The sequence below is a fragment of the Urocitellus parryii genome, chromosome 4, assembly GCF_045843805.1.
Source record: "Urocitellus parryii isolate mUroPar1 chromosome 4, mUroPar1.hap1, whole genome shotgun sequence".
Taxonomy (NCBI): Eukaryota; Metazoa; Chordata; class Mammalia; order Rodentia; family Sciuridae; genus Urocitellus; species Urocitellus parryii.
This window is the reverse complement of record NC_135534.1, coordinates 22,765,741-22,780,782: the sequence shown is the minus strand read 5'-3', so window position 1 is coordinate 22,780,782 and position 15,042 is coordinate 22,765,741. Positions and strand designations below refer to the sequence as shown.

Here is a 15,042-nt window from a genome sequence, read left to right as displayed (position 1 = left end):
GGAAGGCCTGTGCTTCATGAATATGGAAGTAACTGCAAAGAATGAAAGTTCGGTAAAGCAAAGCAAGGGCTTGAAAACAGAGGGTGTGGCGGGCGTTTGGTTGTGGGTGGTTTGGGCCTTGGATGCGAAAGCCCAAGCCCCTTGGGTAGTTGGCAGTGGTGATCTGACCGATGAGAGGGAGCCAGCCTTTTTCTTTTTCCTTCGATACTGGGGATTGAACCCAGGAGCGCTGTACCACTGAGCCACATCCCCAGCCCCTTTTTTATTTTGAGACAGTGTCTCACTAAATTGCTGAGGCTGGCCACAAATTTGTGATCCTCCTGCTTCGGCCTCCAGAGTAGCCTGGAATACTGGTGTGCACCACTGTGCCTGGCTAGAAACCAGGCTTTAGAAAAGCAGGGAGAGCCTTCCAGACAGAAGAAGTAGCCAGTGCAGAGGGCTTGGGGTCTAGTCATGATGGCAGAGCAGAGAGACCTGGTGTGTGGGAGAACATGGAGAGAGAGGCAGGAAGGGTACAGTAGCAAGGCATTTCTTGTCTTCCTTTGAGGGTGGGACATTTCTTAAAGATTTTCAGAGATATGTTGAATTGTGTCCCTTTCACTTCAGAATGTGACTGTATTTGAAAATAGTGACTTCTCAGATGTCACCAAGTTACAATGAATTCACCAGGGCAGGCCCCAACCTAGTGTGCCTGGTGTCACTGGGGAAGCTGGCTGCATGGTAACAGGGCTGGAGTGATGTGGCTGCAAGCCTGTGGTGCCAGGGCGGCAGGGCAGGCTCCCCTGCGGGCTCCGCAGGAACCTGGCTCTTCGGGCACCTGGAGTTTAGCTTCTCTTCTCCTGGTGTTCCAAGCCCCGCCGGTGTGCTTCTTTGCTACCACAGCCCCAGGAGGCTAAGAAAAAGGAAGTGAGGTACCACGCACTGGCTTTCCCTCCAGAGTGGCAGTCGGGAAGCCACCAGTTACTCTGGCTTGAGACCCTGTGGCTTCCATAAATATATATGTAAATATACAATGAAAATAATTATAAAAAATAAAATAGAGACCACTGGTCGGATTGCTCTGTGCTGAGCACCTTAACGTTCGCTTAGACGTGGGTGGTCTTTCTAGAGGTGTGTGCACGCCAGGGTCTGGAAGGGCGGGAGTGGCAACCAGGGGACAAGGTAGAAAGAAAGCTGTCACAGGGTCCTAGGGAGAAATGGTGGTGGTTGGAGCTCCAGGGTGTGGTGGGGGATGGTAAGAGGTAGTCAGAGTAGAGCAGCAGGACTTGCCTATGGCCTGGGAGGGAGGCTGGGAGGGCAGAGGCCGATGCCAGCACCTGGGCTGGAGCAGTGGGCTGGACCGTTGACTGTGGTAGCGACATGGGGGTGACCGGTCGGGGACGTGAGATTCAGAGTGTATTTTAGATGTGATAGTGAGGGGGTGCTGTTTGTCCAGGCAGAGGTGCTCATTAGGGGTTGTTTAGCTCAGGAGTGTCCTGGCTAGGCATAAAGTTAGAGGTCGTCAGATTAGAGTTGGCATTTAAGGAGATGAAAACTAGACACAATTCCTTAAAGAGAGAGAACTTGGAGAAGAAAACAGGGCCTGGGCTTGGACCCTCAGGAGCCTCATTACTTAGAATTCTGCTCCAGGTTGAGAAACCAGCAGAGGAGAATGAAAAGAGGCACAGGACGGCCAGCTAATGTCAAGGCTCACTCACGAATGGCCCTTCTCTCTCTTAAAGGTTAAACTATTGTACATAATCACACGCGGGGGGGGGGGGGGGGGTGGTGGCAGTGCCTCATCCCCAGTGTGTGAAGTTGTGTGTGAGCCAACAAGACGGCTCCCAGGCCCTCCCCCAATGGAGAAGCCACGGTGTGTTCTCAGTGGGCTACGGAGTATGAAGTCAGACAAATCCTGTACACTTTAGGCTTCTAGTAGGACGTAAGAATGGAGGTGTGCTCAGGAAAAATAGATGTTTTTTAAAAGAAGACTTTGGAACTTTTCATAATCACCAATTTAACACGAATCAGGGCAGTTGAGTTTCAGAGTTCCATTTATTCTTCATTTGTGTATTCATTAAAAATGGCCACATGTGGTGGCACACACCTATAATCCCAGTGACTTGGGAGGCTGAGGCAGGAGGATCACAAGTTCAAGACCAACCTCAGCAACTTAAAGAGGCCCTTTCTCACAATAAAAAGGGAAAGAATCCAGGCGTGGTGGCTCACACCTGTAATCCTAGCAGTTTGGGAGGCAGAGGTAAGAGGATTGCAAGTTCAAACCAGCCTCAGCAAAAGCGAGGTGCTAAGCAATTCAGTGAGGCCCTGCCTCTAAATAAAATACAAAATAGGGCTGGGGAGGTGGCTCAGTGGTTGAGTATCCCCAGGTTCAATCCCTGGTACCCCCCAACAAAGAAAGGAAAAGAAGTGGGATGTAACTTAGAGGTAGAGCTCTGGAGAAGCTCTGGATTCAATCCCTAGTACCACCAAAAAATATATATATGTATTTCATTATTCACGTGTTGGCTAAACTCAGTAAGCTCTTCTTTCACATCACTTGAAATTTCCAAGCATATCAAGAAGTTTGGAGGAAATCAGAATCAACCGCTATCTTTGAAATTTGGTAGAAGGACGGGCCCCTGTTAAGACTGACTGCCTTCCAAAGCCCACTCTGCCCTTCTTAGTGGTGAAGACTCAGCCCTCGGGAGGCTGCTGCTACCCCCTGGGTAACTGCACTGAGCGAGCGGCTTTCTCCTGAAGGGGAGTTGATGTGACGTGATGCGCTTCCATCCCTAGGTCTGGCGGGAATTTCCTGACCGGCTGGTGGGCTACCCGGGTCGTCTGCATCTCTGGGACCATGAGATGAATAAATGGAAGTACGAGTCAGAGTGGACGAACGAGGTCTCCATGGTGCTCACTGGGGCAGCTTTTTATCACAAGGTGAGCGGGCGCAGGCTGGGGCCACTAGGTCCCCTCTGACAAAACTGAGGAATGACACCTGTTGTATTTGGCCCAATGGATTTTTTCATACCTGCTGCTGGGTTTAGGGAAAGTGTCCTACTGAGAGGGCTTAGAAAAGCCATGTTGTGTGATACTCCTTTTAAAATAAGTTTGTTATTTTTTAACTATACAAACAATACATGCTCCTAGTACAAAGTACAAAGATTTGTAACACTAAAATGAGTAACAGTCACCCTAATTATGTCACCTAGAGAGCCGCATCTTGTCACTGGGTGTGTTTCAGCTTGCCTTTTATTTACTTATCCACACACTGCATTAGCTTCCATCACTGAGACAAAATGCCTGAGAAAAACAACCCTGAGAAGGAAAGATGGATGTGGCCCATGGTTTAGAGGTTTTAATCCACATGGGCTAGCTCCATTGCTCAGACTTTGGGCCTGAGGCATGGCAGAAGGGTGAGGTGGAGGAAAGCAGCTAGCTGGTGGCAGCCAGGAAATGGAGAGAGGGAGGGAGAGGGTGGACAAGATGGTCCCTTCAGGGCACACCCCAGCCTGCTCCTCCAGACGGGCCCCCTCCTCCTGCAGTTTTCACCACCTCCCAATAATGCCTTAGTGGGCTAATCCACTGATGGGCTCAGAGCTCTCAGGATCCTGTCACCCCCAGAGCTTCCCCTCCAAACACTGCTGCCTGGGAACAGGCTTCAGCATGCCTTCTTCTTTTCTTCCCACCTGACAGTATTTTAATTACCTGTATACCTACAAAATGCCTGGGGACATCAAGAACTGGGTTGATGCGCACATGAACTGTGAAGATATAGCCATGAACTTCCTGGTGGCGAATGTCACGGGGAAGGCTGTCATCAAGGTAAGAGGTCCTGCACCCACTGCTGTGTTTTCTTGGGCAAGTCGCCACCACCAAGCCTGAGAGGTGCTTGTAGCTATAAGACTGTGGCCCCGGGGCACAGATGCTTGCACAGTGACCAGGCTGTAGTGGTCCTAACATTCCCAGCTTTTGAAAGCATGTTGCCGGCATTAAAAACTGAGAATATATGAAGATTCTCTGAGGGAGTCTTGTACATGACAAAATGACTATTTATGCCTAAAACTCAGACTTGGCTCAAAGCAGAACCTAGATATGTAGAGGAAGCCCCCTTCTCTGTGTGGGTGGGATCATCGTGACCTTTCTTCTTCCTGGATTATACCAGAAGTGGGCAGCGCAGACTCCCCTCAGAGTCTGCCTGGAGAGCCCAGATTCCACAGGAGCTCACGCTGGAATCTTGGAGTGGCATTTCCATCGATTGCACACGATTAAACCAGGAGCCTGTGAAAGAGGACAAGTCGCCATCTTCCCCCAGGGCCTCCATGTCCCCCAGCTCTCTAAGTGACTCAGTGAACAGCTAACTGCAAGAGAAATTAAAGAAAGTGAATTCCACCCCGAACTTTGTTTTCCATGCTGTTGGCTGTGGCTGCTAGCTCTGGACAGGTGTCTTGCCCCTTAGCCTCGCCCTGGCTAGCTGGCCTTCTTGCGCTCCTATCCTTCCCTAAGTTTGATGGAAGCGTAAGGTTTGGGAAGCTGGAGGGGCAGTCAGGGAAAAGGATTCAGAGGGGAGGGACAATTGGAATTTTTTTTGTGACTAAAGGGAACTGCAAAAATAAGCTGTATCTTCCAGAGTACAGTGCTGCTTCTAGCATCTGCCATTAGCTGAGAGAAGGAGAAAGAGTGCCTGTTGGAACTGAGGTTATGGTGAAAGTTATGGGAAGCTGTATTTCATCGCCCGTGTGGCTGCAAGAACAAACGGTGTTTATACAAGGACCTTGGCAGTGAGAAAACAGTCATTAAACAGGAATTAAGGAGCTTGTCATCACCACTTCTTCCCAGTTACAGAAGGCAAAAGCCCTCCAAGCCTCTTTTATTGGGCCCTTGTGAGTTCTGTTGGCTGAGCCAGCCCGAGCTGAGCGGAGGAAGGGTGAGGTGTGCATGTGCGTGCGCAGCATCTCCGCTTACAGCCGGAAGCGTGCAGAGTGGGTCTCAGCTTGACTTTTAGAGTCCGTGGCGCTGAAGCCAGGTATGTTTTATGCTCCTCTGTCAGGTGACCCCACGAAAGAAATTCAAGTGTCCTGAGTGCACAGCCATTGACGGGCTTTCTCTAGACCAGACACACATGGTGGAGAGGTGAGTGAGCCTCAAGCAAGTCTGCCCCAGCCCTGATCCCCATTTCCTGCCCTGGGCCTGTTTATGGGCCTTTGTTGGAGATATAAGGACAGCAGCTGGTAGCCATAGTCACCTCCTTGGCACGGTGGGAATTGGGTTAGTTCAAACCCAGGTCACCCAAAGAATTAATTTGGAATGCTACTCACTCAATTTGTAATGGCTGGAAGGGCCTTAAAAATATAGCTGGCCTTAAGCTCCAGAAGCCAGATTCTCCATGTGGCCTAAGCAGTTAACTGTCTACAATCACTGAGTGGAAGCTAGTTAATTCCAAGGAAATACTGGATTGTTTCTCAGGGTAGCATCTCCATGTAATAGTAAAAGCTTGACTAGAAAGAATTAAGCCAAGCCCACCAGAGACAGATTACCTTTGCTGATGTTACCAAAACACCTGCCAAGAGCAGGATCCAGAGCCAGGACAGCTGTGAAGGAGTCCCTTTGTTTCTGTTCCTCCCATTACTCTACAAGCACACGCCTGTGTGGGACGTGATCCTAGATGTGAAGACACCAGCAGTGGGAAATGTGTCTTTCCTTCAGACCTCAGAACCTTACACTAGACCTGACAGTTCCCACTGTGCCCCTAAAGTCCCCAAGCTTCACAGTGCCTGAATCAGATCTCAGTCTTCCCAAAGGCAGCTCCTTACTCGTGGCAGCTGGCTTTGCCGTGTTAGTGGCACTATTGTCAAGGGACCAAAATGCACTCAGAGAATGTTCTAGTGACCTTTTGGAATGAGATACCTGGCTTGAATTCCCACAGATCTTACTCGGATCTGCTCGCAGAATTGCATATTTCTGAAAACCATGAGCCACAATAGATCCCTCAAGCTGGAGGATTTTTTGGTACAGGTTTTCCCTTGGCCTTTGATGTTTTTATAATGCTTTACTCGTTCTGATTTTCCAAATAATCTCCTTATCCTATCATCTGTGACTTACCTAGATGAAATTACCCTTACCAATTGTTGGCGTGAAATAGTACATTATTGTGTTTTGGGATTATCGTCACTGGTAATCATAAGTGTCACAGGTAAGGGTCATGACATTAACAGCCAGCCGTAGCCCAGTTGGAAAAGGCCCCATTAGTGGTTCCTCTGGACACATGAAGTTGCTCTGGAAACCATCTATTCTCTGTTTGAGGAGATTCAGCACGTTAAGCCCAGTGGTGATTGGGTTAGATGGTGGGGACACAAGGGAAGGAAGTGACAGGAGGAGGGTTGACCTGACGATGGCTTTGAAGCTCACGCTGAGGCTCCTCAGCTCTTCTCTGCACCCCTGAGGCCACAACAAATGCCAAGAGGCTTAAAAGACAAAGTGAGAAAGGCACCGAGAGCAAGTCCAGTTCAGTGCGCGCTCAGGACCCTGAGCAGAGGAACAGCCGGTGAGGCCTGCTCTCTAGAAGAGACCTGGGAAAGCAGAGGCCTATCCAGACACACAGGCGGACATGACCCCAGATGACCTGTGATAAGTGCCCTGAGGGAGGCTCAGAGGGTTAGCTCCTTACTGGGTTAATGATTCAGAGTAGCTTTGTAAAGGAGGTGACACCTGATGGAGACCTTCAAAAATCTCTAGGATCCCAATTAATGAAACTGGGCAAGGAGAAGGAGAGGGGCCAAGGATGCCTGATCCACAAGTTCAAGTTTATTTGGCGGGCATTGTGAAGTTCCATTTGGCCAGAGCCAGAATTCTGGCCTCTTGTGTGTCAGAGTGCAAGGCCCTTTGAACCTTCACTCAAGGAGCTCAGAATTTTCCTTCAGGCTCTGGTAACTCTGAGTCACCCAGGGCTTGTTGGGGGTTTTTGTTTGTTTGTTTGTTTTACTCAGAGATTGAATTCAGGAGTACTTAACCCCTGAGCCATATCTCCAGCCCATTTTATTTTTTATTTTGAGACAAGGTCTCACTAAGTTGATCAGGGCCTCCTAAATTGCTGAGGCTGGCCTTGAACCAGCTTATCCTGCTGCCTTAGACTCCTGAGTTGCTGAGATTGCCACTATGCCTGGCTTTTTTTTCACCCAGGGTTTTTGATCTGTTGACTAACTTGATCAAAGAATTGCTTTGAAGTTGGGCATGGTGGCACACACCTATAATCCCAGCAACTCGGGAGGCTCAAGAAGAAAGAACTCAAGTTCAAGGCCAGCCTGGGTAACTTAGCAAGACCTGTCTCAAAATAAAAAGAGCTGGGGGTGTGGCTCAGTGGAAAAAGACTTCCTGGATTCAATGCCTAGTACCATTAAAAAAAAAAATGCTTTGAGATTAATTTGTAAGTAGTGTCTAAAATGGGATGAAAAATGATAAGATTGTAGAAAGAAGACCAGTTGTTAGAAACCTTGAACTAATCTGAATGTGGAAAGAAAGTTAACAAATTAACTCTCAAGAAAAGGAAGAGGTGCCGGAATGTGGTTTCCAAATGGACAGGTATGAAGAGGTACAGACAAGGAGTCAGCAGATTACTTAGATTTGGAGTCAAAAAAAAGTCAAAGTACCTTTAACAGTGTGCACAGTGTAGTGGAAGGAAGGGGCACTGTTAGGGCACACTAGAGGGTTAGCCTGGGTGAAATTGGAGAATAAGGTGGGCGATTCTGAGGCCTTGCCCTCTGTGTGGAGATCTAGAACAGTGACCAGGCAGTTAGAAACATGGAAACAGACTGCAGAAAGGTGTTTGAACTGAGTCTGTCTTCTGCCCAGGAACCACAGCCGACTAAAGAAAAGCCAAAGCAGACTCTGGGATATCCTCACATTTAGGAGACCGAAGGCATAACTGGAAACAAGCAGCAGCTGTCGGAGAGGCCTGCAGGCAGGCGGTGCCAAACAAGGAGGGAGCAAGGGTCACGCAGAGCAGGTCTTGGCACGGGGTGGTTATTGGTGACCTTAAAAAATACTGTCAGAGAGTGACGCAGATGAGGCTCAGAGCCTGAGCCGGTAAGAGAGGAGTTAGGCAGGAAAGCGATGCTTTTGAGAGATTTAATAGGGAGTAGACAAATAAATCAGCAAAATGTTTTGGGGTTACAGATTGAGGCGCTGGGCCAGTCTGGTGGTGCACACCTGTAATCCCAGCAACTCTGGAGGCTGAGGCAGGAGGATTCCAAGTTCAAGGACAGCCTCAGTAATTTATTGAGCTGTCTCATAGTAAAAAATAAAAAGGGCTGGGGATGTAATTCAGTGGTAAAGTGTCCCTGGGCTCAAAAATCCAGCACCCCTCAAAAAATAGATCGAGGCACTGGATTATTAATAAGGTACTGAGGACTGCAGTATAGCTCAGTGGTAGTGTTGCCTGCCTAGGATGCTTGAGCCCCTGGGTTCAATATCCAGCACCAAAAAAAAAAAAAAAAAAAAAAAAAGCATTCATATTGGGAGGGAGGAAAACATGATTTAAGCCATCTTGGGTAGCCTAGGAGAGAGAGTTACAACTGCAGAATTGTTCACTTGTTTTAGTTTTAATATTTCCCTTTGCAGAATACACATTTACACAAACCAGCAGAAGTGGTAGCCACTTACCAGCCTCTGACCTTGTATTTGGGCGCCTGGATCTGAAATCTCAGTTGTGTAGGAGAGTAGTTTTTTACTACCCAGCATCTATTTCCAGAATCAACTATCTCTTCAAGAATCAGAAGAATTTATAGTGGTTCATTTGCCCAGTAACTTTACCAGAGCAGGTTTACTCGGCAGACAGAAAGCATTCATTTAAGAAAACATAATATTTTGATTCAGATCAATCTTTGTTCAGAGTGTGAGCTTGTCACTCATTAGATTGGCTTACCTTATCTGAATTTCAATCTCTTTGTCTACTGAGATGGGATGTTAATATGTACCAAATCCCAGGGCCCATTCCCAGGTTCAGCAAATATTTATGAGCATCTTAGTACCCAGCAGTATGTCAGGCGCTGGGATACAACTCCTTTAGCCCGGGGCCTGGCAGTGTGAGTTTCCACCCCAGTTTCCCTGCACTAGTCCTGAAGGCTCCTGGTCACTCTAGGTGATGGGATGTGCTTTAGAGAAATACAAAGCCCGTGGGCCTTTCCTCCCGGACACTGCAGCACCGCCCAGCCGGAGACTGGCAGTTCTGAGCGAGCACACTTGATGCGAAAGCAGCAGGAAACTAGGGTAGTCCAACCTCCCCACCCCAGTCACCCAGCCAGGCTCTCCTGCCTGCTGTTCCCTGCCCCAGACTTCCTGGATGGAAAGCAGCCGGCTGGGGAAGGGCCTACACCCGCCCCCCTGTGCCAGGCTGTGTTCGAGGAGGAAGCGCCTTCAGAGCGGGGTTAGCCAGGGTTTCTGGCAGCGGTTCAGGCTGGCCTGAGCCCCAGGGCATATCGCCATGGCCCATGCCCTGCTGGAAGATCTGGTTACAGAGGAGACCTTGCCGTTAATACTCTCCCTGGGCCATAAAGTGCCACCCTCAGCCAAGAGCCAGGGGTATCCATGCTGGGCGCGGCCCGGCTGGGCTGGCCAGAGCCTGTGTGCGCAGCACCTGGAAACTGGAAGAATCTTTCCTGTTTACAGACAGAAGCACTGTCAGAAAGTAAAACCTGTAGAGATTTGACTTGGTTGGCCGCTGTTTTGACCCTGTGGTTTGAAGAGAGGGAAGCTGTTGTCCAGCGCTTGAATCATATCACCTAGAGTCTTCACTCTCCCCGAAATTCTTCCCTGGGTCTGGATGCTGCCTGCCCCCCACCTCCAAGTCTCAGGAAGGAAACTCAGATACTAGCAAGTTATGGTGGAGTCTGATGCCAAGAGCCAGGTTCTGCCCAGTTCTACCACTTTCTAGCTCTGGGTCCTTGGGCAAGTTACTTAGCCTTATTTTCTTAATCCATCACCTTAGGATAATATAAACCCAGTCCCTGGGCAAGGGAGAGGGATGGGGAGGGATATTTAAGGAATCTAGAGATATCTATGTATAGCTGGCCAGGAGTAGACTCTCAACTGACTCTAACTTCCAGCTCCTCCCTTTGGACCCTGGAATTACACTAGTAGTTACATTTGTATGAGATCATAATTAAGACTTTAGCCTGGGTTTGGCTCATGGCTCTTCTAGGTTTTTGGACCTGTCGACGTGTTACTTAGCTTCTCCATGTCTCAGTCTCCCCCAGGGAAAATGGGAACGAGAGGCCATCACACCTGTTAGGAGGAGAACTGGAAGCACTGCTAGCCTGGCAAGTTACTTAACAGTGCAGATGATGAAGCCAGCTACTTGTGGTGTCAGTGGGTATGAGGGCACGTTAGCTGAAAACTCCAAGTGAAATGGTTCAGATGTTTCAGAAACATAATGACAAGGGGAAAAACAGTAATAGCAATCTTCTTTATTAATGGTTTCTTCCTGGAGCCAAGCTCATCCATGCAAACTTGTTGATTAAAATAACTGGAAGCCAGGCTTTCGGTTGTACCTCTGAGGACAAAGAGATTGTGCCGAGTCCGCCTGGTGGGCAGCTGGCCAGTTCCTGCTGCAGCTCTCCAGAGCTGAGGACCTGCCATCTGATGCCATCCCTGAGGTCCCCTGACTGCAGACACAGCTTCCCCAGGCCTGGCTCCACTCCAGTCCAGTGCTGACCTTTCTTCTTGCCCAGCTGCCACACTCAGTTGGCCTGATTGACCTGCATCGTCCCTAAAATACGCCTGGCCCACTCCTCTTCGAGGGTTGCTGACCAGCTCCAGGCGGGGTTGAGCCAGGAGACGCCTCTCCTCCAGCACCTCCAGCAGGAGCTGTTGTCCCAAGTCGGCAAGGGTGACTAAAATCACACAGATTAGGCAAGCAGACCCGTGTGAGCTCCGCCTGTCAGAGGAGCTTGTGCAGGCGCCTGGTCCTTCCTGGAGATGGCCACGTGCAGGCCCTGCATGAGTGCTGCTCAATGAACCAAGTGTTCGTTGTTTGAAATTGAGGTTCACTGCCCATCTTCCCTTGCTGCCCATTGCCACGTGGGTAAGACCCTTCTCCTGCCCTTTAAACTTCACTAAGCTGAACTCAGATCCAAGTCGCTTTCCTTCCCACCCTCCGTAGCTGGCAGAGATGGGGTTAAGGTCTGTTGGCAGCTAATCCACCTGGGTCTGAGGCCTGCCAGTGCTGAGCTGGAAGAATGACTGGAATTTGAGGGGGAGGGGGAGAGATCCTGACCTGTAGACCAGCCTCCAACCGCATCATTCACTTTCTCCCCCGAACTGAGCCCGGACCCCCAGCTCCTCCTTGATCCCTACCTCTCCATCTTCCCCGGAGCCTGGCAGCAGGCTGAGTTTCTCTTGTTGATGGGAACACGATGTATTTTGCTGTCACCTCTCAGCCTCTCAAACATTTACCTTCCCCACCCGCTTTGCACCGCTCCCACAGGTCCGAGTGCATCAACAAGTTTGCTTCTGTCTTTGGAACGATGCCCCTCAAGGTGGTGGAGCACCGGGCTGACCCCGTGCTATACAAGGATGACTTTCCTGAGAAGCTGAAGAGCTTCCCCAACATCGGCAGCCTGTGAGGTGTGCCGCTGGGGCCGGGCAGAGCTGCTCCCAGCCGTACTGTGGGGCAGAGGGGTGGGGTGACAGACTGGGCTCCGCGCACCCACTCCCACCTTCTCAAGATCAGAAGCCAGAGGCTCCCGAGCTCGGAGCCCTGCAGCCACACCTGGGTCTTCCTGGCCTCCAGGGTTCTCTTCACAACAAGTGGGAAGGAGCCTTGGTGGCACTGGACTTGGCTCCAGCACGTTCAGTTCCAGGTGAGCAGTCTGCCGACGGGCCATGGGACTGCACAGTGGAGGAGCTGGCCAGCCCTGAGACCGTGTCAGAGGTGCCCCTCACTTCAGTCATTGTCCACCAGCGAGTCGTGGAGGAACAGCCAAGCCCTGGATTTGGTGCCAACCCAGACTTCTTCATGGGTTTGGTCTGGGCCTGGGCCCTGGGGCTCCAGGCGCAGGCAGGGGAAGAACGCTGACTGGGGTCCTGTCAGTTCCATGAACTACTCTTTGGTGCAGATTTTATATGATTAAAATTATTTTTTACTCCTTTTTTTTATGTCTTAAGTGCTCATTCTTGGTGATCTGGGACCCAGTCTGGGAGGACGCACCAAGAGGGGCTCTAGTGCCAAGTGCATCAGGCATGAGAAGGCCCCGGTCATGGGCGACCTAAGAGCAGGGGCTCAGAGGCCTCCACAGGCCCCTCACTCCCGGTCAGCGGCCGTCCATACCGCCTCAGCATGCTGGGCCACCAAGAGTACCCTCTCGCTGCTGTGGAGTACCATGTGGTAAAAGCTGAAGGGGTGTGACCCCCACCTCAAGGGGATGCCAGAATTTCCCTCTTCTCTTGGTGTAAACGTGACATTAGCCAGGGAGGCTCTGGCCAACGTTAAATGCTGCTGTAACAACCACTTTGCAACAGTTGCTGGTACATTTAAATCATTAAATTTCAGCATTTAGTAATACTGCACATGTGTGAATTATACCTCTTTAAGCCCAGTTGATGAACAAATCTACTCTGGCAAATGTTAAATGTTATGGATTCGAAACAGATTTATCTGGCTCTAATATTAAGATTAGCCACAGTTTGGGCTTCAGCCATAACATATGTCCCCAGAACACAGAATACATAACAATTTGCTTAGAATGTGGATATAATTACAGAAAGCCAGCCAGTGGTGTGCCAGTCGGAGCCCCTCTCACACCACCCATTGTTCTGTTGAGTGACAAGAAGGTGAGCAGGGACAACCCTGTAGTCTAAGGGTCACTTCACCTGTCACCAACAGCCTGGGAGCCAGAGGATAGTTTCAGAAGAGCAGAACCCAAAGTGGAAAGCCCAAGAGCCCTCCCGCTGGTGTTCAGGAGAGGGACCCTGGAGCTGCTGCCAGGAGGGCGAGCGTGCTCTGTCCCTCGGTGCATTTTGCAGATGTGGATGTGGGACCTTGGTTTGCTCAGCGTCTTAGAGCTGCAGACGCGGGTCCCTGATGAGCTTTGTCTAGGACGATGTGCACCAGTTGTAGGGACGTGGGAAGGCCTCTCACTCTCGTTTTCAAAATCCTGGGGCTGGTGTGATACAAAGCCAGAGAAAGGGATTTCTGTTGTCACCAGGTCCCATAGCTGGCAGTCGGTGAGCCCCTCTAACTTTCTAGGGGGCTGCTAGCTTGTCCCAAGACGTGGGGCATGTGTGGGGAGCCTCCATTGAAATCCCCACTGAAAGCCGAGAGCTATGCTCATGGTGGGTGGGTGTGACTTTGCCCTTAGCTGAAGGTCCAGAAAGTTCTGTCCTTTTGCTCCTCACTTAATGAACTACCTTGGTGGTTGGTGTCTTACCCAGTCCTTTTTACCATAGGTTCATGGGTTTGGGGTATTTTTCAGCCCTTCTTGGCCCTTTGATTTTGAAATAGGAACTCTTTCATCTGGGTTGATTGGGTGCCTCGGGAGCTGTGTGACTTTATCACCTTTGTGGGACCATTGGACTCCAAGGACATCAGTCACTTAGCTGGGCACAGTGATGCATGTCTGCAATCCCAGCCACTCAGGAGGCTGACGCAGGAGGATCATAGTTCAAAACCAGCCTCCACAAATTAGAGAGGCCCTAAGGAACTCAGTGAGATTCTTTCTCAAAATAAAAATGGCTGGGGATGTGGCTTGGTGGTAAAGTACCCCACTATTTCCAGAAGTATTGGGGTTAGATCTTGCAACAGAGCAATTTCTACCACATCTTGGGCTCTCAAAGCAAACCTCCAACATTCTACCTACTAACGGACCGAGAGCAGAATCCCGTAGAAATGCAGGACAGGGCTCCAGCAAGCGGTCAGCATTAGAGGTTCCAACGGCCATGGGCCTGCATGCCCTCGTGAGTGTGCTCCTGAGCTGCCAACCAGCAGGCCTCACCCGAAGCTTAGGTCGGGACATCTGCCCCTCGGATGCCACGGAGCCTGCTTCAGAAGCAGAACAATATGCTAATTAAAATGTCATGTTCTGGCCTACAGCAGACAACAGCTGGTTTTAGATTAAGAAATCTTTTTTAAAGAAGTTGTGTCCTCCTGGCCTATAGAGACAGCAAACTGGCCCTGACCCAAGTGTGTGCACTGGGCCATTGCCTTGGGCCCTGGGGACCTCATGGGAGGGGCCCGCTTGGAACTCCAGGGCTGGAAATACCATCTATTTTTTCTGATTAACATTAGACAGTTGTTAATGTTTTTATCTCATGTATTTCACCATGTCTCACATGTGTTTAAGCCAAAACCTCCTTCTCTGTGAAAGTTAAAGTGGGAAATAGCAGCTTTGTTCTCTGAATCTCTGGTTCCTTCCTGCCAGTGACGCTCTCCTGTCCTCTCTCTGCTCACCGCCACCAAGTTCAGAAGTAACCACTTGCCTTCTCGGCCTTGTCTACTTCAACTGGGCTTTGAACCCATGGGTCTCAAGGCCTGGCTCCTCTGCTGCCCACGCAAAGGTGACCCTCCAAGATCCCCTTTTGTGATCATTGACTGAAGGAGTCACCAATAACCCTCCATTCCCAGCTTCCACCGCCATGATGGCCTCTGAGTGGCGTCACACAGCAAAGAGGCGGGAGTGTCCTCGTCACGGGAAGAGCGGGCTCCATGTGAAGGTGATTCGGGGTTAGAATCCAAGAACCCCTGATGGTTTCCTACGCAGAAGGAAGAAGAGGACGAAGCAGAGATGGGGGGTGGGTGGCTGGGTTCTGGTGAGGCTCCCCTGGCTCTGCAGGCAGGAGCCTGGGCCTGGGGGCGAGACTCTGGCCAGAGAGGTCCCGCCAGCACCCACCCTGGGCCCAGCGAAGGCAGTGTTTTGGGGGGTGCCCCTTTTCCTTCCCCTTGGCCCAGGCAGTCTTCTGTTGCAGTAAGAGAAGCCACAACAGGCTGCTCCCAGGCGTCCCTGGCACAGAGAGGCAGGGACAGAGAGTGCCAGGCTGGCCCCAGGCCTCTCCCCCAGCTCTTGAGAGGAAGCT

General features: G+C 50.4%; 1 protein-coding gene across 3 annotated transcripts in view; it reads left to right on the top strand.

The window, feature by feature from the left end:
- Positions 1-15,042, top strand: part of Ext2 (exostosin glycosyltransferase 2) — a 184,466-nt gene that overhangs the window by 134,369 nt on the left and 35,055 nt on the right. For 2 of the 3 annotated variants that reach the window (XM_077797465.1, XM_077797464.1), the window contains exons 11-13: positions 2,776-2,919; positions 3,676-3,804; positions 5,030-5,112. In XM_077797465.1, coding sequence (XP_077653591.1) covers positions 2,776-2,919; positions 3,676-3,804; positions 5,030-5,112 — 356 coding nt within the window. Of the gene's footprint in view, positions 1-2,775; positions 2,920-3,675; positions 3,805-5,029; positions 5,113-11,458; positions 12,124-15,042 lie in introns of those variants that run through there. The other variant, XM_026399167.2, reaches the window with a different exon arrangement.